The sequence below is a fragment of the Dama dama genome, chromosome 22 (genome assembly GCF_033118175.1).
Source record: "Dama dama isolate Ldn47 chromosome 22, ASM3311817v1, whole genome shotgun sequence".
NCBI classification, from domain to species: domain Eukaryota; kingdom Metazoa; phylum Chordata; class Mammalia; order Artiodactyla; family Cervidae; genus Dama; species Dama dama.
In genome coordinates, this window is record NC_083702.1 from 55,110,009 (window position 1) to 55,137,818 (window position 27,810).

Below are 27,810 nucleotides of genomic sequence, written 5' to 3' on the forward strand. Positions count from 1 at the left end.
CATCTTTCAGGATTTGAAATAGCTCAACTAAAATTCCATCACCTCCACGAGCTTTGTTCGTAGTGATGCTTCCTAAGGCCCACCTGACTTCACATTCCAGGATATCTGGCTCTAGGTGACATCAAAAGACACTTTTGTTAGTATTTCTCCTGGTCAGGCGATATGTGCTTTAATAATTGGATATATGTGTGTGTGTGCTCAATCGTGTCCAACTCTTTGTGACCCCATGGACTGTAGCCCACCAGGCTCCTCTGGCCATGGAATTTTCCAGGCAAGAATACTGATGCGGGTTGGGAGGTTGTAATTTCTTATTCCAGGAGATCTTCCCAACCCAGGAATTGAACCTGTGTCTCTTGTATCTGCTGTATTGGCAGGTGGACTCTTTACCGCTATACCACCTGGGAAGACCAGTATTTTGATAGGTTCTAACAAATTATGCACATCTCACTGTCACTGATTTATAAAAAAATCATTTCATGGCAGTCTTGGGGAGATATACATTCTGCAACTTGTCCGCCTACCTGGGTTGGAGTAGTATATGTTCAAGAATAGATTGGGTGGTCAGCCTGCTGCAGATGGCAATATGATATGGGATATGAAATTAACAGTTGCTGACAGCTAACAAATCTCTGTAATACAGCCTAGGGGAACTCTTTGGAGAAGTACTAGAAACCTCCTTAGTGTGCCATGGCCTCCAAATGAGGCTCATTTGGCCTTGAGTCCTTCCAAAAATTAGAGTATTTTCCAGATGAGCCTCTGTACCAAAGCCTCTGCAGGACTTTTAGCTATTCTCCCTAAGCACCCTGGCCCCATCTTTTTGAGACTTAACCACTGGGCACTTCTTCTCTTTCTTAAATCCAATTATGTCCGGAATGTTCCTAGCTGGGGTGGCCTGGGTTGTGCTGTGAGCATTTGCTGATGGTCTCAGGATATAAATTAGGTTTTTCCACTGAATAAAAAGATCCCCTCTATCTGGAGGGGGACACAGCTGAAGGTAAAAAGAGTGGCCAGTGGCAAGCTTCAGGCAGAGCTGTTGTTTTTTACTGTTATGAATGGATATCTCTACAAACTTCAAGGGAAGCAGCCTGGTTAGCCCTAAAATCTGTGTAGCTTTTTACCTCTCTCCTGGGCAGCAGGGCTGTGCCTGTTAGGGTCATCACAGGTGGCAGCTGGTGGGGCCAGCAGCATGACATCAGGCAGTGTGAGGTGGGGGCTGGTGCCAGCGACGCCCAGTCACCATTCGGGTGCGGTTGTGCAGATCCATCACGTCTCCTTTCCTGCTGACCTGTATAAAGTCACTTGCACACACTGGTGCATATTGGAATATAGGGTACTCCCCCTCGTACACTTGTCGCTGCAGTTTCCCCACGGAGGTCTTAAACATACGCATGGCAAGACTGCTTTTGGCTGTGTAGTATGCTAATGTACATTGGCTGTTCTTCACTAACTTTTGTCAAGATAGCTCCTGGAGCCTCCTCCCAGCCGTCCTTACCACACCTCGCAGGGCATCCTGTTTCCCTGGTCTCTCCAGCAGTTGGGCTAACAGTGGTCTCCTGCAGACTTTACCTCTGAGTGCCTGAGAGCAAGGTGTGGGAGCTGATTACCGACTACTCAGTGCTAGAGGCAGTTTCTTCTGGCCCTGACTGTGCCCTGCCTAGAGCACAGAGATGTCAGGACATGCGGAAGCCAGGCCTCCAGTAGATGTCAGGGTGTGCAGATATAAAGGTGTGTGGTTATCAGGATCCCAGTATGTCAGGGTGCACAGATGTTTAGGTGCACAGATATTGGTATTCAATCATAATCCATTGCATCTCTCCTCCAGAAACTGTACCCTTCCACTAAACCTAAACTACCTTGAGGGACCCCTCTTATCCTCTCCTGCACTGTGACCTGGGCTCACCACACAGACCTTTGTCCATGTCATGCAACAGTCCCGCCCTCAGGGCAGGTCACTGTCCCCTCTACTTCAACCCATCCTCCTCACCAGGCCACACTGCCACAGCTCAGAAGACCACTCCCTCCTCCCCGGGCCCATCTAAGGATCTTAATACTTACTGACAAATTGCTTTCCAAAAGGGTTGGGCAAACTTTCTGTTAGGTATGAGTTTAAAATATGCATACTCTCTTAACCAGCACTTCTAACTGCCGACAATTAGAATTAATTGTAGGCAATTTACCTTAAAGACAGTTGGACAAGTTGGTAAACAAGCTGGATATATAGAATGTTTATCAAGGTTTATTGTAGCAAAACAATCATAAACAAGATTAATATCTTATAATAAGGATTTGGTTAAATAGATTATGGAGCATTCTGTGAAAGAATACTCTGAAGCCATAAGAATGATTATGTAGTTCCTTATTTATTGAAATGAAAAGATATACCTGATAATATTCTTTTAACAAAAAGAGAAAAGAAAACATTTCAGACTAGGTTTATACCTGTGATCCAATTTATGTAAAATCATCCAAATCTGTGTTTGGCTATGAAATTACAATATGTTCAATCTAATGTTTAAAGTGCTTGTCCCTGGATGGTGTAATTTTTATTTTCTTTATATTTCCTATTTTCTCTTAGGATACTTATTTACTTCTATTAATGGGATGAATTAAGCTATTTTTATTAAAAATATTTTTACAGCCATCAAAAATTTTATGTTTTGACCTACCCTCAAGTTGCTGAGATTATCCCTAGACATCTGTACCCTAACTGTACAGTGGAAAGAGCCTTGAACATCATTTATATGCTCTTGTCTTTACTCACAAATTGGCTTATTAAAGAAGTAGTCAGAAATTTTGCTATTATAAATATTATAAATTCAGTAAGATTAAAATATACTTATTGGAATGACAATTTACATAACACACACATACATGTAAAGCCATATTTTTTGAGTATTTTGTCTGTTCTGTAAGTAAAAATGAACACTTTCTTCCCTTCATATTGAAGTATCTGGCTATTTCTGGAAATATGAACACTTTATTCTTTTTTTTTTCTTTTTTATTTATTTATTTTTCCATTTATTTTTATTAGTTGGAGGCTAATTACTTTATAATATTGTAGTGGTTTTTACCATACATTGACATGAATCAGCGATGGATTTACATGTGTTCCCCATCCTGATCCCCCCTCCCACCTCCCTCCCCATCCCATCCCTCTGGGTCTTCCCAGTGCACCAGCCCCGAGCACTTGTCTCATGCATCCAACCTGGACTGGCGATATGTTTCACACTTGATAATATGCATGTTTCGATGCTGTTCTCTCAGATCATCCCACCCTCGCCTTCTCCCATAGAGTCCAAAAATCTGTTCCATACATCTCTGTCTCTTTTTCTGTCTTGCATATAAGGTTATCATTACCATCTTTCTAAATTCCATTTATATGTGTTAGTATGCTGTAATGTTCTTTATCTTTCTGGCTTACTTCACTCTGTATAATGGGCTCCAGTTTCATCCATCTCATTAGAACTGATTCAGATGAATTCTTTTTAACGGCTGAGTAATATTCCATGGTGTATATGTACCACAGCTTCCTTATCCATTCATCTGCTGATGGGCATCTAGGTTGCTTCCATGTCCTGGCTATTATAAACAGTGCTGCGATGAACATTGGGGTGCACGTGTCTCTTTCAGATCTGGTTTCCTCAGTGTGTATGCCCAGAAGTGGGATTGCTGGGTCATATGGCAGTTCTGTTTCCAGTGTTTTAAGAAATCTCCACACTGTTTTCCATAGCGGCTGTACTAGTTTGCATTCCCACCAACAGTGTAAGAGGGTTCCCTTTTCTCCACACCCTCTCCAGCATTTATTGCTTGTAGACTTTTGGATAGCAGCCATTCTGACTGGCATGTAATGGTACCTCATTGTGGTTTTGATTTGCATTTCTCTGATAATAAGTGATGTTGAGCATCTTTTCATGTGTTTGTTAGCCATCTGTATGTATTCTTTGGAGAAATGTCTGTTTAGTTCTTTGGCCCATGTTTTGATTGGGTCATTTATTTTTCTGGAATTGAGCTTCAGGAGTTGCTTGTATATTTTTGAGATTAATCCTTTGTCTGTTTCTTCATTTGCTATTATTTTCTCCCATTCTGAGGGCTGTCTTTTCACCTTGCTTTTAGTTTCCTTTGTAGTGCAAAAGCTTTTAAGTTTCATTAGGTCCCACTTGTTTATTTTTGCTTTTATTTCCAATATTCTGGGAGGTGGGTCATAGAGGATCTTGCTGTGATTTATGTTGGAGAGTGTTTTGCCTATGTTCTCCTCTAGGAGTTTTATAGTTTCTAGTCTTACATTTAGATCTTTAATGCATTTTGAGTTTATTTTTGTGTATGGTGTTAGAAAGTGTTCTAGTTTCATTCTTTTACAAATGGTTGGCCAGTTTTCCCAGCACCACTTGTTAAAGAGGTTGTCTTTTTTCCATTGTATATCCTTGCCTCCTTTGTCGAACATAAGGTGTCCATAGGTTTGTGGATTTATCTCTGGGCTTTCTATTCTGTTCCATTGGTCTATATTTCTCTTCGTGCCAGTACCATACTGTCTTGATGACTGTGGCTTTGTAGTAGAGCCTGAAATCAGGCAGGTTGATTTCTCCAGTTCCATTCTTCTTTCTCAAGATTACTTTGGCTATTCGAGGTTTTTTGTATTTCCATACAAATTTTGAAATTATTTGTTCTAGTTCTGTGAAGAATACAGTTGGTAGCTTGATAGGGATTGCATTGAATCTATAGATTGCTTTGGATAATATACTCATTTTCACAATATTGATTCTTCCAATCCATGAACATGGCATATTTCTCCATCTATTTGTGTCCTCTTTGATTTCTTTCATCAGGGTTTTATAGTTTTCTATGTATAGATCTTTCGTTTCTTTAGGTAGATATACTCCTAAGTATTTTATTCTTTTTGTTGCAATGGTGAATGGTATTATTTCCTTAATTTCTCTCTCTGTTTTCTCTTTGTTAGTGTATAGGAATGCAAAGGATTTCTGTGTGTTAATTTTATATCCTGCAACTTTACTATATTCATTGATTAGCTCTAGTAATTTCCTGGTAGAGTCTTTAGGGTTTTCTATGTAAAGGATCATGTCATCTGCAAACAGTGAGAGTTTCACGTCTTCTTTTCCTATCTGGATTCCTTTTATTTCTTTTTCTGCTCTGATTGCTGTGGCCAAAACTTCCAAAACTATGTTGAATAGTAGTGGTAAGAGTGGGCACCCTTGTCTTGTTCCTGATTTTAGGGGAAATGCTTTCAATTTTTCACCATTGAGGATAATGTTTGCTGTGGGTTTTTCATATGTAACTTTTATTATGTTGAGGTATGTTCCTTCTATTCCTGCTTTCTGGAGAGTTTTAATCATAAATGGATGTTGAATTTTGTCAAAGGCTTTTTCTGCATCTATTGAGATAATCATATGGTTTTATTTATTGAGAGGCCTAGTCACATATCAATAGCAGTTCTTAACTAGCCTATCCAAAATCTTTATATTTTAATTTCCACTTCATGTTTACATTGTCTGTAATTAGCAAAAAGAATAAGCCTAACATATATTTAGTAATCAAACTAACCTTTCAAACCTATCCAAGAGATTCTGGTATTTGTTGAAAGAATAGGTAGCACTGGATACAGTATAATTTAATGTAGGTGCTGTTTAAAAAATAAAGTGAAGATATACTGATTTTCTTAAAAGCACTTTCATGCCATGCACATATGTTACAAGTTACTTATCTTAGGTTTCCATTAGACCACTGAGCTAATTGCCTTGTCTCCAGGGAAACCAGAAGCAATATTACTTATAGAGCCTAAAGACTTTCACAGTTTTTCCCTAAGCAGTCATTAGACCAGCAACAGTAGAACCTCTTTTGATAACTATTTTGTGTAGCATTCTGGGAAATATGTCTATTTTCATTGAGTCTGATGAATTTTATCTGGAATTCCTCTAGATACTTAGAAAACTGTCTTAGTATTTGCTTACTTAGTATTTCAATAGTTAAGAAGCTGAGATGGCTAAAAAAGAAATCAACCTGAACCTGAGATTAATAAATTCTTGGAAGACTGACCTGTGCAAACATTGGTGTGATTAATACCAGAGAATGTTTTGCCTATGTTCTCTTCTAGGAGTTTTATGGTCTTATATTTCAGTCTTTAAGCCATTTTGAGTTTATTTTTTATTTTGTCCTGGGAAAAGAGGAATTTAATCTTTATTTTTTAACCTGGATGTTCTGTACTTCTGGTCAATGTACCTTTTCTCTTTTTCTTTAATGATTAAAGCAATGTGCCTTTGGCCACAATCTGTTTTAGTTAACATAGAATTATAGTTAAATCATGTACAAACTAGAATGACTTCCCAATACCTCAGTATGTAGAAATTTCTTCTATTAATAATCATAAGCAATTAATTGAATTTCAGTTATTAAGTATGCAGTAAAGCCTTAAAATAACATTAGGAATGCAAATGTCATTGTAGGACCTCTTTCTTTTTTTATATAGAAATTTAGTTGATTTATAATATTAGTGTCATATGTATAGCATAGTGATTCAATGTTTTTATAGATTATATTGAGTTTATTTTTGTACATGATATGAGAGTGTGTTCTAATTTTATTGATTACATGTGACTGTCCAACTTTCTGAGCACCACTTGTTGAGGAGATGGTCTTTTCCCCATTTTTATATTCTTGCCTCCTTTGTCAAAGATTAATTGAACATAGGTGTTTGGGTTTATTTCTGGGCTCTCTTTTCTGTTTCATTGATCCATATGCCTATTTTTATACCAAAAGATACCGACACTCTTATGTTCTAGCAGCACTATTCAGAATAGGCAGAACATGGAAACAGCCTAAATATCCATCGGCAGGTGAATGGACAAACAGATCATATACACATGCAATGGAATACCACTCAGACATTAAGAAGAACAAAACAATGCCATTTGCAGCAACATGGATACAGCTAGAGATTATTACACTGGTGAAGTAAGTCACACAGTGTGCCTGTGTCAGGTTAAGTGTGATATCACTTACATGTTGCATCTAAAATATGACACAAATGAACCCATCTACAAAACAGAAACAGACTCATAGACATAGAGAACAAACTTGTGGTTGTCCAGGTGGAGGGAAGAGGGAGAGGAATGGACTGGGGTTGGTAGATGCAAACAATTACTTTTACAATGGATAAAATAAGGTCCTAATGTATAGCACAGACAACTATATTCAATGTCCTATGATAAATCATTCTGGAAAAGAATATAAAAAAATAATGTATATATGTATAAAATGGAGTCACTTTGCTATATACAGCAAAGAATGGCATAACATTGTGAATAAACTATGTTTCAATAAAAACTGTTTTAAATAATTTTTTATGTAAATGCAGCAACTATTAGCTTTCTATACAGTTAGACATTCTTACAGTAAATTTATGTTCCTTCTCCTCTCCATAAGAGATTGAGGTAAATTATCACAGTTTAACCTCCTGGGCCTAATATGGGGCTTCCCTGGTGGCTCAGATGGTAAAGTATCTGCCTGTAATGCAGGAGACTGGAATTTGATCCCTGGGTCAGGAAGATCCTGTATTTGTCATCCCTGAAATTGAGATGATCCTTTAGATATCTTTCAACTCCAGAATAGTTATGTTTTTGTAATAGGGGTTTAACTTTCCCTCCTGTAATAAAATTACTACATACTTTGTGGGAATATTCCAAACAATAATAATGACTTAAGGCATTACTCAGATATTAACAGCTCTGCGAATTTGTGATACAATCCATAATCTTATTCTTCTGCTAAATTTTCTCTTGCCAAAACTTTTAAAAGAACTAATATTTGAAATATGGAAATTATAAAACTGTTAGTTTAGTAAGGTGAGCATTCAGTGGGAGCAGTGCTTTCTTGTTCAGTTGCTAAGTTGCGTCTAACTCTTTGCAGCCCCATGGAATGCAGAATGCCAGACTACCCTGTCCATCACTATCTCCCAGAGTTTGCTGATTCATGTCTATTGAGTTGGAAAAGTGAAAGTGAAGTCACTCAGTCGTGTCGAACTCTTGCAACCCCATGGACTGTAACCTACCAGGCTTCTCCGTCCATGGGATTTTCCAGGCAAGAGTACTGGAGTGGGATGCGATCTAACCATCTCAACCTCTGCTACCACCTTCTCTTCCTGCCCTCAGCCCTTCCCAGCATCAGAGTCTTTTCCAATGAGTGTACTCTATGCATCATGTGGCCAAAGTATTGGAGCTTCAGTTCAGCATCAATCCTTACAGTGAATATTCAGGGTTGATTTCCTTTAGGATTGACTGGTTTGATCTCCTTGCAGTACAATGGACTTTCAAGAGTCTTCTCCAACACCACAGTTCAAAAGCTTCAATTCTTCAGTGCTCAGCCTTTATGGTCAAACTCTCACATCCGTATATGACTGCTGGAAAAACCATAGCTTTGACAAATGGACCTTTGTTGACAAAGTAATGTCTCTGCTTTTTAATATGCTGTCTAGGTTTGTCATAGCTCTTCTTCCAAGTAGCAAGGTTCTTTTAATTTCCTGGCTGCAGTCAATGTTCACTGTGATTTTGGAGCCCAAGAAAATAAAAATTTTCACTCTTTCCACTTTTCTCCGTTCTATTTTCCACGAAGTGATGGGACCAGATGTTATAATCTTAGTTTTTGAATGTTGAGTTTTAGGCCAGTTTCTTTTTACTTTCCTCTTTTACTCTTTACAAGAGGCTCTTTAGTTCTTCATTTTCTGACATTAGAGTGGTATCTTCTGCATATTTGAAGTTGTTGATATTTCTCCTGGTAATCTTGATTCCAGCTTGTGATTCATCCAGCCCAGTATTTCACATGATGTACTCTGCATAGAAGTTAGATAAGCAGGGTAACAATATACAGGCTTGTCATTCTCCTTTCCCAATATTGAACCAGTCTGTTGTCCCATGTCCAGTCCTACCTGTTGCTTCTTGACCTGCATACAGGTTTTTCAGGAGACAAATAAGGTGGTCTGGTATTTCCATATCTTTAAGAATTTTCCACAGTTTGTTGTGACCCACCCAGTCAAAAGCTTTAATATAGTTAATGAAGCAGAAGTAGATGTTTTTCTGGAACTCCTTTGCTTTCTCCATGATCCAACAAATGTTGGCAGTTTGATCTCTGGTTCCTCTGCCTTTTCTAAACCCAGTTTCTATATCTGAAGTTCCTGGTTCACATACTGCTGAAGCCTAGCCTGAAGGATTTTGAACATGACCTTGCTAGCATGTTAAATGAGTGCAGTTGTATGGTGCTTAGTTGCTTAGTTGTGTCTGACTCTTTGTGACCCCATGGACTGTAGCCCACCAGGCTCCTCTGTCAATGGGGTTTCTCTGGGCAAGAATATTGGAGTGTGTTGCCATGCCTGCCCCTCCAGGGGATCTTCCCAACCCAGGGATTGAAACCAGGTCTTCCACATTGCAGGTGATTCCTTACTATCTGAGCCATCAGGGAAGCCCAAGAATACTGGAGTGGGTAGCCTATCCCATCTCCAGGGGTACTCCCTGACACAAGGATTGAACCAGGATATCATGCATTGCAGGTGGATTCTTTACTAGCTGAACTACCAGGGAATTTCAGAGCTGCCAGGGAATTTCAGTTGTACAGTAGTTGGAACGTTTTCTGGCATTGCCCTTCTTTGGGGTTGGAATGAAAACTGACCTTTTCCAGCCCTATGGCCACTGCTGAGGTTTCCAGATTTGCTGACGTATTGAGTGCAACACTCAAGATGTCATCTTTTAGGATTTTAAGTAGCACAACTCGAATTCCATCATCTCCACAAGTTTTGTTTCTCGTAAAGCTTCCGAAGGCCCACTTGAATTTATTTACCAGGATGTCTGGCTCTAGGTGGGTGACCACACCATCATGTTATTTGGGTCACTAAGACATTTTTGTATAGTTCTGTGTATTCTTGCCACCTTTTCTGCTTCTGTTAGGTCCTTACCATTTCTATCCTTTATCATGCTCATCTTTGCATGACAGAGATGGATAGCTCCAATTTTCTTGAAGAGATCTCTAGTCTTTCCTGTTCTATTGTTTTCCTCTGTTTCTTTGCATTGTTCACTTAGGAAGGCTTTCTTATGTCTCCTTGCTTTACTCTCGAGCTCTGCAGACAGTTGGGTGTATCTTTTCCTTTTTTCCTTCCCTTTTGCATTTCTTTTCTCAGCTTTTTGTAAGCATCCTCAGACAACCACTTTGCCTTCTATTTCTTTTTTTTTTTTTTTGGCATGGTTTTGGTCACAAAATATGGGTAAATATTTGAAACAGAATTTGGTTAATAATGAACATGGCTGTAGTAGACAGATTAATTCCCTCCTCCATATTCTAACCTTTACAACCTATGATTATGTGATGACCTTATATGGCAAAGGGACTTTGCAGATGTTTAAGTTAAAGATCCTGAGGTGGGGAGATACCCTGGATTATCCATGTGGACCCAACGTAAGCACAATTGTCCTTATAAGAAAAAGGATGGAGGGTCAGAATCAGAGAAGGATATGTGATATGTGATGGTGGATGACACCACCCTATGGCAGAAAGTAAAGAAGAACTAAAGAGCCTCTTGATGAAAGTGAAAGAGGAGAGTGAAGAAGTTGGCTTAAAGCTCACCATTCAGAAAACTAACATCATGGCATCTGGTCCCATCACTTCATGGCAAATAGATGGGGAAACAGTGGAAACAGTGTCTGGCTTTGTTTTTCTGGGCTCCAAAATCACTGCAGATGGTGACTGCAGCCATGAAATTGAAAGACACTCCTTGGAAGGAAAGTTATGACCAACCTAGACAGCATATTAAAAAGCAGAGACATTACTTTGTGAACAAAGTTCTGTCTAGTCAAGGCTATGGTTTTTCCAGTAGTCATATATGGATGTGAGAGTTGGACTATAAAGAAAGCTGAGTGCTGAAGAATTGATGCTTTTGAAATGTGGTGTTGGAGAAGACTTTTGAGAGTCCCTTGGACTGTAAGGAGATCAGTCCTGGGTGTTCAATGGAAGGACTGATGTTGAAGCTGAAGCTCCAATACTTTGGCCACCTGATGCGAAGAGCTGACTCATTGGAAGAGACCCTGATGCTGGGAAAGATTGAGGGCAGGAGGAGAAGGGGATGACAGAGAATGAGATGGTTGGATGGCATCACCGACTCAATGGACACGGGTTTGGGTGGATTCTGGGAGTTGGTGATGGACAGGGAGGCCTGGCATGCTGCGGTTCATGGGGTTGCAAAGAGTCGGACATGACTGAGCGACTGAACTGAAGTGAACTGAACTGATGGTGGATGAAGGATATGTGATGATGGATGCAGAGGTTGATGTAACGTGTCCATGAACCAAGGAATACAGTTAGTTGAAAAGTAGGGAACAGATTCTCCCCTAGAGCCTTGCCAACACCTTAATTTTAGCCCAGTGAGAATCATTTTGGAATTTTGACATTCAGAACTTTTAAGAGAATAAATTTGCATTGTTTTTAGCTACTGGCTTTGTGATCATTTGTTACAGCAGTTCTGGAAAACTAACACAGATTTTGGTACCTGAAAGTGGGATGCTGCTGTAACAAATACACTAAAATGTGGAAGTGACTTTGAAATTGTGCAGTGGATGGGAGGTGGAATTATAAATAACTTGACTTTTGTGTGTATTTTAATGTATTAAGGCTATAAAGCCCTTTCTAATGCTGCATTAGCTGTATCACACATATTTTGATTTTTTCTTTATTATTCAGCCTAAATATTATCTAATTTCCATTTTTAGTGATGCTCCAATCTTTTCCTCTTTAATTTCCAACTATATGGGAACTTACTCTTTTTCTTATTCCTATATAAATTAGTGTTACAGTATTTCAGCTAGAAACCCACTTTCTAGCTACCTACCCTTGTAAGCCATTAATAGATATTTGCTGAATGTATTGTTTATGGCACAGGTCTGCTGACTCTCTCCTGTAAAGGTTAGATAGTGCCTATTTTAGGCTTTGATACTGTATGATCTGTTGCAATTTATTAAATAAAAGCCTTATTTATGAAAATGGGCCGTTGTCTGGGTTTTTGCTGAAGTTTACTGACCACTGAACTATGGAATAAAAAAAAAATTAGAACCCCTACTACTGATAGTGAAATCCATATCAATATGGGTCTACTTGGAAATATTTTCAGGTGATAAAATGTTTTATCCTATGCAGAAAAATCAAAACTTATTAAAAGAAGGCAAAAAATGTATGCTCCCTAGGTAACAAGTCTCTGAAGTGCCAGTTTCTAAACTTTCAAACTCAAAGCGCAATTTCACAGAAATAATTTTAGATGTTCAACTTAAACACATTTCTTAGCAACTGAAACCACATTACAGTTGGTATAGAACCACTCTGGACTTTTAGAAGCTAAATTCTAAATGAGATGTGTACCCTCTGTAGTATGTGAGATGGGTACTTCTTCCAAGTATTAGTGAGCAACTAGTTGGTGCAAAACTATTAATTCTATCGAAGTTAAGGCCCAACTCAAATGCTTTTTCCTTCCTAAAGGTTTAGTCAGTCCTCCCCTGCCAGAAATCTTTCTCTTAATATTCAGATAGCTTATTTTTTACATCTGTGGATCTCTCCCTTTTATTATGATTATATGTATATATATATTTGTAGGTAAGTTGCTCAGTCATGTCTGAGTCTTTGTGACCCCATGGACTGCAGCATGCCAGGCTTTCCTATCCTTCCCTATCTCCTGGAGTTTGCTCAGACTCATGTCCATCAAGTTGGTGATGCCATGCAACCGTCTCATCCTCTTTCACCCTCTTCTCCTCCTGTCCTCAATCTTTCCCAGCATCAGGGTCCTTTCCAGTGAGTCGGTTCTTTTCATCAGGTGGCCAAAGTATTGGAGCTTCAGCTTCAGCATCAGTCCTTCTAATGAATATTCAGAGTTTATTCCCAATATCTATTGTTATATGTTGTAAGCTGCCTGAAGGCAGTGTCTGTGTTTAACAAACATTCATGCTTCAGCACACTCTGCTTTATGCCTTGCATACAGTAGGCACTCCGGCTATGCTAATTAAATTCTGAATTTTTCTTGGTATCTTCCTTATAGGGAGATAAGCTAGAATGGTATAAAAAGCATTCATTTTGGCACTCTGAATTCTAATTCTCTCTTGATAACTTGCTAAGAATATAGCCAGCTTCTCTGAATCAGCCTCAATTTCCACATTTGTAAAATGAGGATGATTCCATAAATTGTTTTGTGAGAGTTAAATGAGTTGATCAGTGGCAAGTGCCTACAGAAAACCTAACATAAAACATTAGCCTTTATTTTATCTAATGGATGTATGCAGTTTTTGTTTTACGCACTATTCAATGAATCAAATATTTTTAAAAGGATGAATTAATAACCCATTAATAAGTAAATGTGAATAATGCAAAAAAAGGCAAATGATAACTCCATTGAGTGTTCATTAGTAAAATGTTACACTGTTTTCTGTATCTGTCAACAAATACTTTATCCACTGTACTTCTTACAGTTACCATACTAGTAAAAATAAATTCTATTTAATTTGAATGAACTCCTAGAAGGACTTTTATTACTTACTTTGATTCCTGCTGCAACTGAGATTTGGTCCTACTTATTAGGCTTCTACATTCTGAAAACAGACAAAATTAATGGGAATTATAAGGGAACTTGTTAAAAGAAAAATGGTGTCCACTATCTTTTTACATCCTATGGATGAGCAGTATCTTTTACACTGGAAGGGAGAAACAACCATAAAAAAATGAAGGTTATCACCAGCCTTGCTCTTTTTTATATTTCTGGCATGTTTGTGCCTAGGTGTGATAATGCACCACAACTCTTCCGCGAGACTCTGCAATCCAGCTCTGCTCCGGCTGGGCCGTGATACTCCCTTTTCCATGTGCCTCGTCCCCCTGTTATCCTGCTCCTTACCAAATCCAGTTTTCCGAGATGGTTTTGCACTCGGCCTAATTTCTGTTAGTCAGCCCCTGCAGCCTCTTGCGACAGTAGCTTAAGGTATTGGAAAAGTGAGTAAAAAATTACTGCTTCTAAGGGGCTGGGGTTGGTATGTATCATGAAGGGGATGCATGCAACTCTATGAAGAGAACAAGTGAAAAGGGAAAGGAACTAATAGGTGGGTAATGATGAAAGGAAAATGGTAAGGTAGATGGAGAAGAAAACAAAGAGTTGTAGGTTCTACTTGTAATCTACAAATGTGAAATGTAGGCTGTATTTGTAATCTTTGACTGCAAGTGGTATATTGATTTTTCAAACACATGGTGATGATAGGAATGCAAGGTGGAAGCTTGAGCAATTTGTCACTGTCACCTGAATGTGGAGAGGAAATTATAGAATGTTATATACCTTTGATGAGTCATTTTTCATTGCAACAAGTGGACAGCTGGCTACCTAAAATACATTAAAAGTGTATTATTTCAGGGGCTTACCATTTTATGATAATTAAGTTTGTAATTTACTCTTAAATTGTTTTGTGTATAGCAACATATGTTGTGTTGCAACAGAAAAATATTTAGAAACCAATATATATTAATATATTTCAGTTCTTAATGTAAGGTTTAAATTTCCTTAGGTCAGGACATTTCAAAGACAACTATTTTTATATAAATTCTCAGATACAGTTAATAAAGCTGATTCATTTTAATGCCTTGATTTCTTCAATCATATACAATGATATTGTACATACTCAGATGGTCCTTGCATGGTTAAACTAGCCTCAAAAACGACTTGGCATATCAGAAGTGCTTCTTTTGGAGATCATTTTGTTTTCTGCCTCAAAAATTAGAAAAGAAAAAATCAGAAAAGATAATATCAAATGACTTGCCAATGTCAATAATGTTTCCTTTATTTTTCTGCTCTTCTGAAATAGCATATAATACTTTCAGTAATCAAAAACTGAACATATATGTTATAGAAAACTAACTTACAAGTCAAGGAACAAAATGTAACTCTGTTTCAGAATTTTAGTTCATAGTAATGTTTTAACATGCATGTTACAGTTTCTTAATTCTAACTTGTTTTCACAGTTCTTTTTCCCTTTATGTAGTCACTTTAAAATATATTCTTATATGTTTCATCTTTGCTGCTGCTGCTCAGTGGCTAAGTTATGTCCGACTTTGCCACCCCATGGACTAGCCATCCAGGCTCCTCTGTCCATGGGGTTTAGAATACTGGAGTGGGTTGCCATTGCTTCCTCTCGGAGATTTTCCCCACCCAGGGATTGAACTCCCATCTCCTGTGTCTCCTGCATTGGCAGGCATATTTACCACTGAGCCACTGGATTTTAAAAAATGCTTTTGTTTTTCCTAGTTTTAAATATTTCTATGATACCTTTATACTGGAACTCATGACAATATAAATTCTGGGGACATTGGTCATCATCCAGCATTTGGATGAACCTGAATCTTATAGACTGTAGGAAATAATGTACACCATTCTAAATAGTTCCTTTTTCATGTTTGTATCATAATGGAGTCAATAAAGCAGTTTAATAGACTTAAAGAAAGAATCCTTTAATTGAGGACTATAAATGCTTTTAATTGCAGCCATTCCTTTGAGGGTTATCTGGGTAAGAAGCTGCCTGGCATACTGTATGCTAGAGCACGGAACCCAGTATTCACCCTCTGCAAGGAGACTTTCTGGATTAATATCATCATGCCTCAGCCACCACTTAGGTCACCTATCACCACTCAAACTCTCATCTTTCTATTGCTCTCATTGAACTCAAATTCCCTTCCCTTCTCTTATTGCCTACTGTCTGTAAATCAACAAAACTCCTGTAGTCCTATCCTGTCCTGTGAATGTTTCTTAATGTCTTGGCCTTATTCAGAAGTATTTTCATTTGCATATGTATCAATATTAATTTATATCAGCTACATTGTTGCCAGAAATTGGTAAGACAGTAAACTGTCTGTGTATATTTGTAGAGTCCTAAGCCAAAATTGGTACCACGGACAGCTACTATTCTTATCAATCCTGTTAAAGGGTAATTATCCCTTATCACTCCTGTTAAAGGGTAATTACCTTTTTAACATATTAACTGTTTTCTTCCTATATATTGAATATATTTTAAGTGATGAGGATACAGTGGTGAAAAGTTTGCATTTTAGTAAGGGAGACAATAGCAAGTAAAGAAATAGATAAGTTTTGATAGCGGAAAATTAGATTTCATAGTCGAGGCAGGCCTCCCTGGAAAGGTGCCATTTGAATTGAGACCTAATGACAGGAAGAGGCTAGCCATGTGAAGATCTGTGTCAGGCAAAATGAAATGTCAGTTCACTTTCAGTCCCAGGGCAGAGGGCTGCCCTAGAGTGAGTTAGGGGAAGGGTTAGAGGTTGAGGTCAAAGAGCTAGGGGCCAAATTTTATTGAGCTTGGTAAATCTGGGTAAAGAGTTTTGACTTTTTTGACTATTCTAATTCAAATGAGAAACCATCAGAGGATTTTAAGCAAGAATTTACTTGATTTAATTTACATTAAAAATCTTCTGTATGCTCCTACCTAATTATATTAAGCATGCATCTGTGTTCATATGTATTAATAAAGACAGACTACCCAAGCAGAACACCAAATTGTCAAGAAGGTTTGATCACCTATAGGGGTAGATTCAGGCTTCCCAGCTGACACTAGTGGTACAGATCCTGCCTGCCAGTGCAGGAGACATAAGAGACATGAGTTCCATCCCTGGGTCGGGAAGATCCCCTGGAGGAGGGCGTGGCAACCCACTCCAGTATTCTTGCCTGGAGAATCCCCATGGATAGAGGAGCCTGGCGAAATACACTTCATAAGATCGCAAAGAGTCAGACACGACTGAAGCGACTTAGCACACACACATACATGCAGGGCTAGACCAGAGAAACCTCAGTACTATGGAAGGAGTTATATTTAGTTCCTTGACTTGTAAGTTAGTATTCTATAACATATATGTTCAATTTTTGATTACTGAAAGTATTATATGCTATTTCAGAATAGTGGTACAATAAAGGAAACATTATTGACATATTGTTCAAAACAGAACTATTTTGATGAATTTTTGCATTTTTTGCTGTGCAAGTTTTATGAATATGTATATATACACATATATCTATACATATACACATGCATATATCAGTTCAGTTCAGTCACTCAGTTGTGTCTGACTCGGCAATCACATGGACTGCATCATGCCAGGCTTCCGTGTCCATCACCAACTCCCAGAGCTTACTCAAACTCATGACCATGGAGTTGGTGATGCCATCCAACCATCCCATCCTCTGTCATCCCATTTTCCTCCCGCCTTCAATCTTTCCCAGCATCAGAGTCTTTTCAAATGAGTCAGTTCTTCGCATCAGGTGGCCAAAGTATTGGGGTTTCAGCTTCAGCATCAGTCCTTCCAATGAATATTCAGGACTGATTTCTTTTAAGATTGACTGGTTGGATCTCCATGCAGTCCAAGAGACTCTCAAGAGTCTTCTCCTACACCACACAGTTCAAAAGCATCAATTCTTTGGTGCTCAGCCTTCTTTATAGTCCAACTCTTACATCCATATATGACTACTGGAAAAACCATAGCTTTGACTACACAGACATTTGTCCATAAAGTAATGTCTCTGCTTTTTAATGTGTTGTCTAGGTTGGTCATAGCTTTTCTTCCAAGGAGCAAGCAAGAGTCTTTTAATTTCATGTCTGCAGTCACCATAGGAAGTGATTTTGGAGCCCCCCAAAATAAACTCTCTCACTGTTTCCATTGTTTCCCCATCTAATTACCATGAAGTGATGGGACTGGATGTCATGATCTTCGTTTTCTGAATGTTGAGTTTTAAGCCAACTTTTTCACTCTCCTCTTTCACTTTCATCAAGAGGCTCTTTAGTTCTTCTTCACTTTCTGCCATAGGGTGATGTCATCTGCATATCTGAGGTTATTGATATTTCTCCCATCAATCTTGATTCCAGCCTGTGCTTCATCCAGCCTGGAATTTCATGTGATGTACTCTGCATAAAAGTTAATTAAGCAGGGGGACAATATACAGCCTTGATGTACTCCTTTCTCAATTTGGAACCAGTCTGTTGTTCCATGTCCAGTTCTAACTGTTGTTTCTTGACCTTGACCTGCATACAGATTTCTCAGGAGGCAGGTAAGGTAGTTTGGTATTCCCATCTCTTTCAGAATTTTCCACAGTTTCTTGTGATCCACACAGTCGAAGGCTCTAGTGTAGTCAATAAAGCAGAAATTGATGTTTTCCTGGAACTCTCTTGCTTTTTCAGTGATCCAAAGGATGTTGGAAATTTGATCCCTGGTTCCTCTGACTTTTCTAAATACAGCTTGAACTTCTGGAAGTTCACGGTTCATGTACTGTTGAAGCCTAGCTTGGAGAATTTTGAGCATTACTTTACTAGCGTGTTAGATGAGTGCAATTGTGCAGTAGTTTGAGCATTCTTTGGCGTTGCCTTTCTTTGGGATTGGAATGAAAACTGACCTTTTCCAGTCCTGTGGCCAGTGCTGAGGTTTCCAAATTTGCTGGCGTATTGAGTGCAGCACTTTCACAGCATCATCTTTTAGGATTTGAAATAGCTCAACTGGAATTCCATCACCTCCACTACCTTTGTTCATAGTGATGCTTTCTAAGGCCCACTTGACTTCGCATTCCAGGATGTCTGGCTCTAGGTGAATGATCACACTATCATGATTATCTAGGTCATGAAGATCTTTTTTGTACAGTTCTTCTGTGTATTCTTGCCACCTCTTAATATCTTCTGCTTCTGTTAGGTCCATACCATTTCTGTTCTTCATTGTGCCCATCTTTGCATGAAATGTTCCCTTGCTGTCTCTTATTTTCTTGAAGAAATCTCTAGTCTTTCCCATTCTATTGTTTTCCTATGCATTAGAATTGGAACATCTTTCCTTTTCTCTCTATATATGGTTGTCATGTTTCGTATATACTTTGGGGTTCTGTTTTCTTATTAAAGATATTCTATAGTTTTTAGAAACACTACTTTTAATAAGACAGTATATCACTAAGACTTGGAAACATTACTGAGTAAGTAATTTTCAGGATGGAGTGCAAGCATAGATAAGAATTATCCCCATTCCCTGAAGATCCTTTAGATAGATTCTTTGAGAGTCATTTCATAGTAGACTGTGAAAGAAGTTTTGAACTAAAACAGCATTGTTTCCTAAGGAACAGTTAATCTAGAGAATCAAAAGAGTGATTTCGTTCTTTGAATTAATGAAAGATATCACTATTGATTTGAGATGAGAAGATAAATAGACATGGAAAATGTGATTGAAAGTCATAAGCACAATTATTGTAGGTACATGGTATGTTTCTGTGTGAACATATTCAGTAGAGGAATACAATATGAGAAATCCCACAAATATGATACATGTATAAGAAAATTCCGTTTTCAAAAAAAATCGTTGGAGCACCTGTGTTAATTGTGAATGTAAAGAATATGGAAATCTACTGAGAATGTCTTCCTTACTCAGAAATAGAAAATTAATTTTAGATTAGCCTCACTGATTAGGAAGTGACTAAGTCTACAGAGGATGAGATTGTTGGCTGGCATCATCGATACAATGGACATAAGTTTGAGCAAACTCCAGGAGCTTGTGAAAGAAAGGCAAGCCTGGCATGCTGCAGTCCATGGGTTACAAAGAGCTGGACACAACTTAGTGACTGACCATCTCTACTTAGGAAAGGCAAGTGATATTGATAATGTTACATAGAGGTTTCTCAGTTTAGGGATGCCATACTCTGTCACTGACACTGAATTAAGCAGAGGACATATCCTTAATGCATTGCCACTGGCTCCAGGTTATCACTAGAGAGAGTGTTAACCCATTCCTTGAAAGGCCTCTCTGTGTTCCCTTCCTTTATAGCCTCCCTCATTGGGTGAGCTGATCCTAAGGTATCTTTTCCTTTTATGCTCCACTTCCCACAGCTCTTTAATCAAGACAGACCAGAGAAGTAGAAAGTAGACAGCTTTTTCATGCTTAAATACTTATGCAATACAAGGAAAAATGCCTTGACTTTTCAGATGGGACAGAGTATATTTTAAATTTATTTGGAAGTTAAATTCCCAGGGTGTATCCACATTCTATAATGGTTTGAAACAAATGAAAGAAAAAGAAATTTACTGTTGATCTTATCCTAAAAGTGAAGTTTTATCAGCACAATGAAATGAAGTAATGTAAGCAGAGAATGGTGGCTCAAATGGTTAAGAATCTGAGCAGGAAACCCAGGTTTGAATCCTGGGTTGGGAAGATCCCCTGGAGAAGGGAATGGCTACCCACTCCAGTATTCTTGCCTGGAGAATCTCAGGGACAGAGGAGCCTGGTGGTCTACAGTTCATGGGCTCACAAAGAGTAGGACACAACAGAGCGACTAACACTTTCACTTTCACTTTCACTAAGCAAAAACCAGTATAGTGCTTGACATAGAGTAAGTGCTCAAACAGTATAGATGCTGAAGCTGGATTACAGGATTCAGATCCCATCTATGTTCATTTCTTACTGGCTCTGTGACCTTGGGGAGGTTACTGAAACTCTCTGTGCCTCAGTTTCAATAATTGAAAAATGATAATAGTGCTGCTCACCAGGTTGTTCTGACAATTAAATGAGTGACTGTGTAGAAAGTGCACAGAACTGTGTGTGGCACACGTGAGTCTTAGATGTGTGCTCTTACTCTGTGGTGGTGCTGGTTTAAGAAATTATACATCACTTTTTGTGTCAGAAAGCAAAATAAAGTGAAAATAATGCTAAATAAAAAATATATCAGAAATCTTTTACCTTCGGTACGATAGTGGTTATTCTTATTTGGAATGAGAATTTTCTCTATTTTCTGTATCTTCTGATTTTTTGAACCCATGCATTTTATGGCTTTATATTGTTTTAGGTTTAAGAAAAGAAACTGTTGGATTTCAGATCATATCCCCTCAAATCCATCTAAATTCCACTGGCATTTTTTTCAAACTGACAAATTTCTTATTATCATCTTGTTTAAATGAATATATGAAAACTAAATATATAGTATATTCTTCATGCTTCTGAAATACAATTGGTAGATATTTAGAACCTTTAAATGAGAACTCGTGTGTGAAAAATTAAGTATCTTATGGTTGGAGTAACAGTTAAGCTATGAATTTCTTCTACAAATGAATTTCTTGTAGAATTTCACAGATTGAAACTTTAATACCAGGGACATATATTAAGTGTGATGTGTGATTTCTCAAATCGTAGAAACCTTCCTTCTGAATTCATTTTCTCATGTATTTCCTCATTAAGGATTTTACCTCTAATGCCTCCACTAAAACTCCATCATTGTTTTTTAAAATCTCAAACAGGAAATTAAAAACAATTTTATAGGAGATTTTTGGTAACATAATCTATCTAAGATTTTATCTGAGATGGATATGTGTCAAACTAGTCTCAGGTACTGCTGGCCCTGTCTCACCTATCCCAGAGGTCTGAGGTTATTTGCTTTCAGATTCAACCATTTCTTTAAATCTAATTTTTATTTTATATTGGAATATAGTTGATTTACAATATTGTGTTAATTTTAGGTGTACAGCAAAGTGATTCAGTTATACGTATGCACATACCTATTCTTTTTGGATTCTTTTCTTTCTAAAAATTTTAATTGAGATATAATTGACTTTATAACACTATGTTAGTTCCAACTGTACAATATAATGATTTGGTATTTCTGTATATTACAAAATGGTCATCATGGCTAGTCTAGTTACCATCTGTCACCATATAAAGTTATTAAAGTATTATTGACTAATTTCCCATGCTGCACATTTAAAAAATTTTTTAAATTTATTTACTTTTTTAATTGAAGGATAATTGAAGGATACTTGCTTTGCAGAACTGTGTTGGTTTCTGCCGAACATCAACATAAATCAGCCATAGGTATACATATGTCCCCTCCCTCTTGAACCTCATGACTCATTTATTTTGTGACCGAAAGTTTTACCTCTTAATTTCCTTCACCTATCTCAGTCATCCTTCCACCCCTCCCCCACCTCTTTGGAAGTCACCTGTGTTCTTCTCCATGTCTATGAATCTACAACATTTGAATTTTATATACAAGGAGACATAGAAATTTAGGTGGGTATGCTCGAAGAATGTGTTAGTGTGCACTTTTAAATATTTTAGCTTTGATGGGGAAACTTTGAATTGTAAAGTGACAGTTATGTTAAATATGTTACGTATAATGCACAGAGAAAATGTAGAATTTGGAGACCTGGGTTTGGGTCAGCTCTGTAGCTGTCTAGAGTGTCTCACCTGGATAGCTATTTAACTGCTATGACTTAAAAAAAAAAGTCTATAAAATAAAGGTATTATACTAGATCAGCATTTCCTAAATGGTGTTGTGATTATTAGCTCTGATTTCTAGTCTGTTATTAGACATTACTGATATAAAGGTTCCATGGTCAAATATATTTGTGAAACTGAAGAGGTTTCTTTGAGCTGATGTATATGATAAGCTTTTCCCAAAGGGAGAAGACAGCAAGCAGACTTTCTTAACCTATGTGACTACAGAACGCTTTTTGGTAGTGACACTCTTTTTGGAATACCCTTAAGAATCCCACAGACAGAGGAGCCTGGCCGGCTATAGTCCATGGGGTCCAAAGAGTCAGACATGACTGAGCAGCTAACACTTTCACTTTGGGAACTCCTGAGCTAGATTATCTTATAGATATATTCTAATTTTGTTTTTGTTTCATTTGCTAATATACTTTTAGTTAAGTGTGGAATATAAGGCATAATTATTAATATTCTTGAATTCCTTGAAAAAAATTCTATAATCAAAATTTCTGTTTTCTGTTTTCATTCATTGTCACAAGTCTCCACTCAGCTGGCACCTCTAGTATAAAAAAGTTGGATATTACTAATTAACTTTTCAAGTTCAGTTCAGTCGCTCAGGACTCTTTGCGACCCCATGAATCTCAGCACGCCAGGCCTCCCTGTCCATCACCAATTCCTGGAGTTTACCCAAACTCATGTCCATCGAGTCGGTGATGCCATCCAGCCATCTCATCCTCTGTCGTCCCCTTCTCCTCCTGCCCCCAACCCCTCCCAGCATCAGGGTCTTTTCCAATGAGTCAGCTCTTCACATGAGGTGGTCAAAGTTGGGATTGTATTATTTTTGGTGTAAGGTAAATTATATTTGTAAAATACCACAAAAGGCAATTTCTTAACTTTTCATGCTTTTACTAAATGCATTAATATAATGAGATACTGTAAAAATTAAGCTAAAGATACATTACTGTGGAAAATAATCTTTTTCTCAGCCAGTGTTAAAATCTGAGAGATGGGGGTACAATTATTAAAGGAAATATAGCAAGGGAATCTCAGTTATAAAAATAAAACTATTGATAAGAAAGAGGTAGAAATTTGAATTGGAAAAATTTACACAGAATTAAAAATTTGGTAAAGAAATTAAAAATCATCTTCAAAGGCTAAGATAAAAGACTGAAATATATTCTAGAATCTGCTTTTAGGTGATCTTTATTATCCTCATCTATTGGGTCCTACTGGTCACTGGTATCACAATAAGATATTTTTGCTGACTCCATCCAAAGGGGCTTAGAACAGATACCTAAAAGAAATGCAGGACAGCATTTGTTGAGTTCCAAATTTTACAATTGTGGCAGAAATACTGAAAAGGCATTATGATTGATAGTTGGTATGTGAAATTCACTCAGTCCTGTCCGACTCTTTGTGACACCTTGGACTATGGAATTCTCCATGACAGAGTACTGTAGTGGGTAGCCTTTCCCTTCTCCAGGAGATCTTCCCAACCCAGGGATCGAACCCAGGTCTCCCGCATTGCAGGAAGATTCTTTACCAGAAGAGCCACAAGGGAAGCCCATATAAATTAAGGAGAATTCAAGTGGAAGACTGACATTTGAAAGTGAAATCATTAGGTGTGGTTCCCGGGCAGCTCTGAAGAGCTCCAGCACCACAGCCCTTTATGTCTCAGAGCAGAAAGGAACTCAGTGAGAGGCAAAGTGATAGATAAAGAAGTGATTTATTAGAATAGGATATGCTCGTAAGGTTCATAAGCAGACTGGCTGGGGTTGCCCTGCCCCGAGTACTGAGTGGGTTACATTTTTATTATAATCAAAGGAAGACAGAGGAGTGAAGATCAGAGGAGGGGTGAAGAGCTCTTTCTTGAGTAGATGTCACCTTTCTACCATCAGTTCCTCCCCAGGTAGGGCAGGGAAGTTTTCTTGTCCCTATAAGTTCAGGCCAGTACTGTCATAGCACTTTGGAAAAATATTTTCAGGTCCAATACAATCAGGGTCTTTCATTTTGAAAAGTCACCTTTCCATAAATGACTGGTTTTTTTTTTTTTTTTTTGTATGTACAGAGCATGCCCTGGATGCTATTAACTTGATGACATCACTGGGCAGATTGTAGGCCTTATTCTCTATGGTGGTTTTATTTTCTGGGAGCATTGTGCAAAGAATGTATCTTTGGAGCCGAATTTTGGGGGTCATTAACTCACTGAGCTCACTGGGCAGGGTTAGGTCTCCCGCCATCATTGTTTTATTGTTTTGGGTCATGTCTCATGTTTCTGTTGCATGGTTTTGTTGCTAAGCAAGTTGGCGAGATTTTATTCTTAAGCTAATTTTCCTTTGATGCTAAGTGTCTTGTTTTGCTTCATGACTCAAGCAAGCCAACACTGTTTCAGAATTTTCCCATTACGTTCTTGAGTGATTATTAGTCTTTTTGTGGTCTCCCAAAGCCCCCTAAAGTTCCCTCTCTAGATACAATTCCTTAATCGGGTTTCAAAGCTAATTATTTGACTATCCCACTTTATTCCTATCAAAAGCAGAGAGAAGGGAAGACTGCAGGGTAAAAGGAGCGATGTGAGGAAGTAGACAGGAATTCTTGTGTCTTACAGGAAGCAATTCACACAAATCATTTACGTTGAGACAAAAGTCTTTGTACTTGAAAAAAGAAGTGATATAAAGGGCTGGAAATGTAGGTAGGGAATTTGGTGGGCCTTAGAATTCCTTCTGTTTTCTCAAGCTTTAATTTAGATTAAATTAAAGAAACCTGCTTAGAAGCAATTTTTGACCCAGTTAAGTTTTGAAATCCCTCCTGAGCTAATTGTGTATCCTACCATGAGTGATTGATGTCTCCTGAGGGTAATGGCTGAGGCATTGTTTCTCAGAGCAGGAGTCCCTGACCCAGAACAACACATCTATGAATAGTGATTTGACCACCACAGAAGACCCTGTTGTTAAATCCTCAGGATCCACAATCTTCCTGTGGCTCTTTTGTTTTCAGTTTCTGCTTAATGTTCCCTTTTCAACAACATTTATTGAGTGCACCCGGTGCTCTCATAAAGATGATAATGTCTTTCTTCCTTTCCCAGCTGCACGAAATACTAAAGTTATATGATTTGGTTTTATAGGAGAAATGATGTAGGGCCTGGGCAGTCATGGAATGGAAAAGTTTTAAGGACCACTGGGCTACGGTAAGTTTTCATCATCAGTTCTCTAGAGGATTCATACAAGTAATACATTTTCTTTCAAAAGCCTTTTAAGATTTGGCTGTTCTATTCAGCACAGAGTTTCTTAGCACTGAGACCCTGATTACTTATGACCATATGTAAATAGAAAAGTAAACGGTCTGTTTTCTCTGAAGTAGAGTTTAATAAGATAATTTTCCAAAATGATGCAGACAATGTCTTAACAAAGCTAGCTAATTATATACAATCTAGGTGCCTAAAACTCAACAATGACCAAGTTGAAGCATTCATGATAGCATAAAAATTATGGAGAATTTGCCTTGAAATACATTGGGACCAGCAAAAAAGTAGTTTCTACTAACATCAATTTGTTGACCATTTGGTAGTTTCAACCATAATCATGGCCAGTAGTTACTAAATCTAAATTTCCAAATTTAGACATATACATCTAAATGTCTAAATCTTTCTCTTTTTCTCTTTCTCCAGACTTACATATCCAGTTATCTACCAGCATCTTACTTTGGATGTCACACATGCACTTCTAAATCAGCAGGTCTAAAGTCAAGCTCTTCCTGCTCATCTGTATCACACTGAGTGTTCCATATCTTCACTTGCCCCCACTATCTACCCACTTGCTCAAACTGGAAATTTATGATTTATCCTAAATTCCCTCCTATCTCTTTCTCTACATCCAGTCAACAATAACCATATTCATATCTTATCCATGCCTTCCTTTTCTCCCCAAATAATTAAGAGTCTTGAAATCTCCTTCTACTAACTTCTTTTCAAAATATTAACTGTGAAAAGATCTTTCTGTAACATGCAAATATCATGTGTCATGCTGCAAATCAGAACACTTCAGTTGTACCCATCACCTATAAGATAGACTTCCCTGTAGCCAGTTCAATCATTATCTTCTAGTCCCTGCTCACCTGCCTAGCCTCTTCTATTTTCTGCAATGTTACCTCTCCCACCTGCCACACCTCTCACACCCTGCTAGCTTCCCATACCTCCTCCACCTCCACCAGCCAGGTGATTCTTTCTAAGTTTTGGTAGGCTGAAAAATGACCCCCCAAGATATCAGGTCCCAATTCTTCAAACCTGTAAATGTTACCTTATTTGGAAAAAGGGGTCTTTGGAGATGTAATTAAATTAAGAATCTTAAGATAGGAAGGTTATCCTGAATTAACAGAATGGACTCTAAGGGCAGTATACTCTGTAAGAGAGAGACGGAGAGAGATTTTTATAGACACAGGGAAATTGCAAGATACTGATCCTGAAAAATGTAGTGATATGACCACAAGCCAAGGAATGTTGGCAATGATCAGAAGCTGGAAAGAGGAAAGGGACACATTTACCCCAGAGCATGGCCCTACCCACACCTTAATTTTTGCCCAGTGATAGGAATTTCAGATTTCTGGGTGTCCGAAACTGTAAGAGAATACATTTCTGTTCCTTAAACCGCAAAGTGTGCGGTAGCTTGTTACAACAGCCATAGGAAACAAATACAACTGTTACTGAGTCCAGCCTTCTACTGCTTGAGGCCCGACTGGCCAATCAATCCAGAGATGAGCTGTTGGGGCAAGGAATAGCAACTTTACTTGGAAAGCCCGTAGACCGAGAAGATAGTGGACTAATGTCCCAAACAACCATCTTACCTGAGTAGAGTTCAGGCTTCCTTTATGCTAAAGGGGAGAGGGTGTGGCTGGTTGTTGCCGACTTTTGGTGCCAGGATCCTCTGCAGCTGTCTGTCTAGGTCTGGGCTCAATGTTCCTATAAAACTCCAATAAGACAAATGTGGTTCTCTGCAACATTTTCTCTCTAGATGAATGGAAAAGTGTTATGCCTTTAAAGGTCAGCGCCTCGAGAATGGGTTCTGTATATTTCAGGCTCTGGACAGCATTCTTTTACAAAAGCAGCGTGACTCAGCATCGGTAGCAGAACACAAGGGTTAGAGCTGAAGGAGTAGATGTGATATGACTCAGGTTTGCTCTTCCCTGGCATACAACCTCTATTCCTGTGATTTCACGATTGTCTACAGCTCCAATGTGTTATTTACTGTCAGTTTGGGATGCCTCTTCTCTGTCTCTTTGTCTGAAAATTTCCTATTTATTTTTAGAGCTCAGTCTGCGAAGGCTTTCTCAACCCTCTCTGGAAAGCCAGCACTCTGTCCTGCTGTGCCTGCAGTTTGTTTGTTTTGTTGTTGCTTTTTAATATTCCTGCATTTATTGTGGCAGCATAAGGCCTAGTGCAGCTGCCCCAGTGCTTAGGGATACAGGCCACTTGATTCACTTAAGAGATGGTGTGAGTAACTTTGTGCAAGTCACAACTCAAAGCTTGTC

At 38.3% G+C, this 27,810-nt stretch overlaps 2 protein-coding genes across 6 annotated transcripts in view; one reads left to right on the forward strand and one right to left on the reverse strand.

The window, feature by feature from the left end:
- The window catches only part of ANKS1B (ankyrin repeat and sterile alpha motif domain containing 1B), a 1,085,637-nt gene that overhangs the window by 275,948 nt on the left and 781,879 nt on the right, over positions 1-27,810 (forward strand). The gene's annotated exons all lie outside the window — the stretch shown is intronic.
- Positions 782-24,530, reverse strand: GARIN6 (golgi associated RAB2 interactor family member 6). Its single transcript, XM_061125611.1, is given in 4 exon segments — positions 782-1,113; positions 1,116-1,231; positions 1,233-1,419; positions 24,497-24,530. Coding segments are annotated over 4 exon segments (669 nt in total).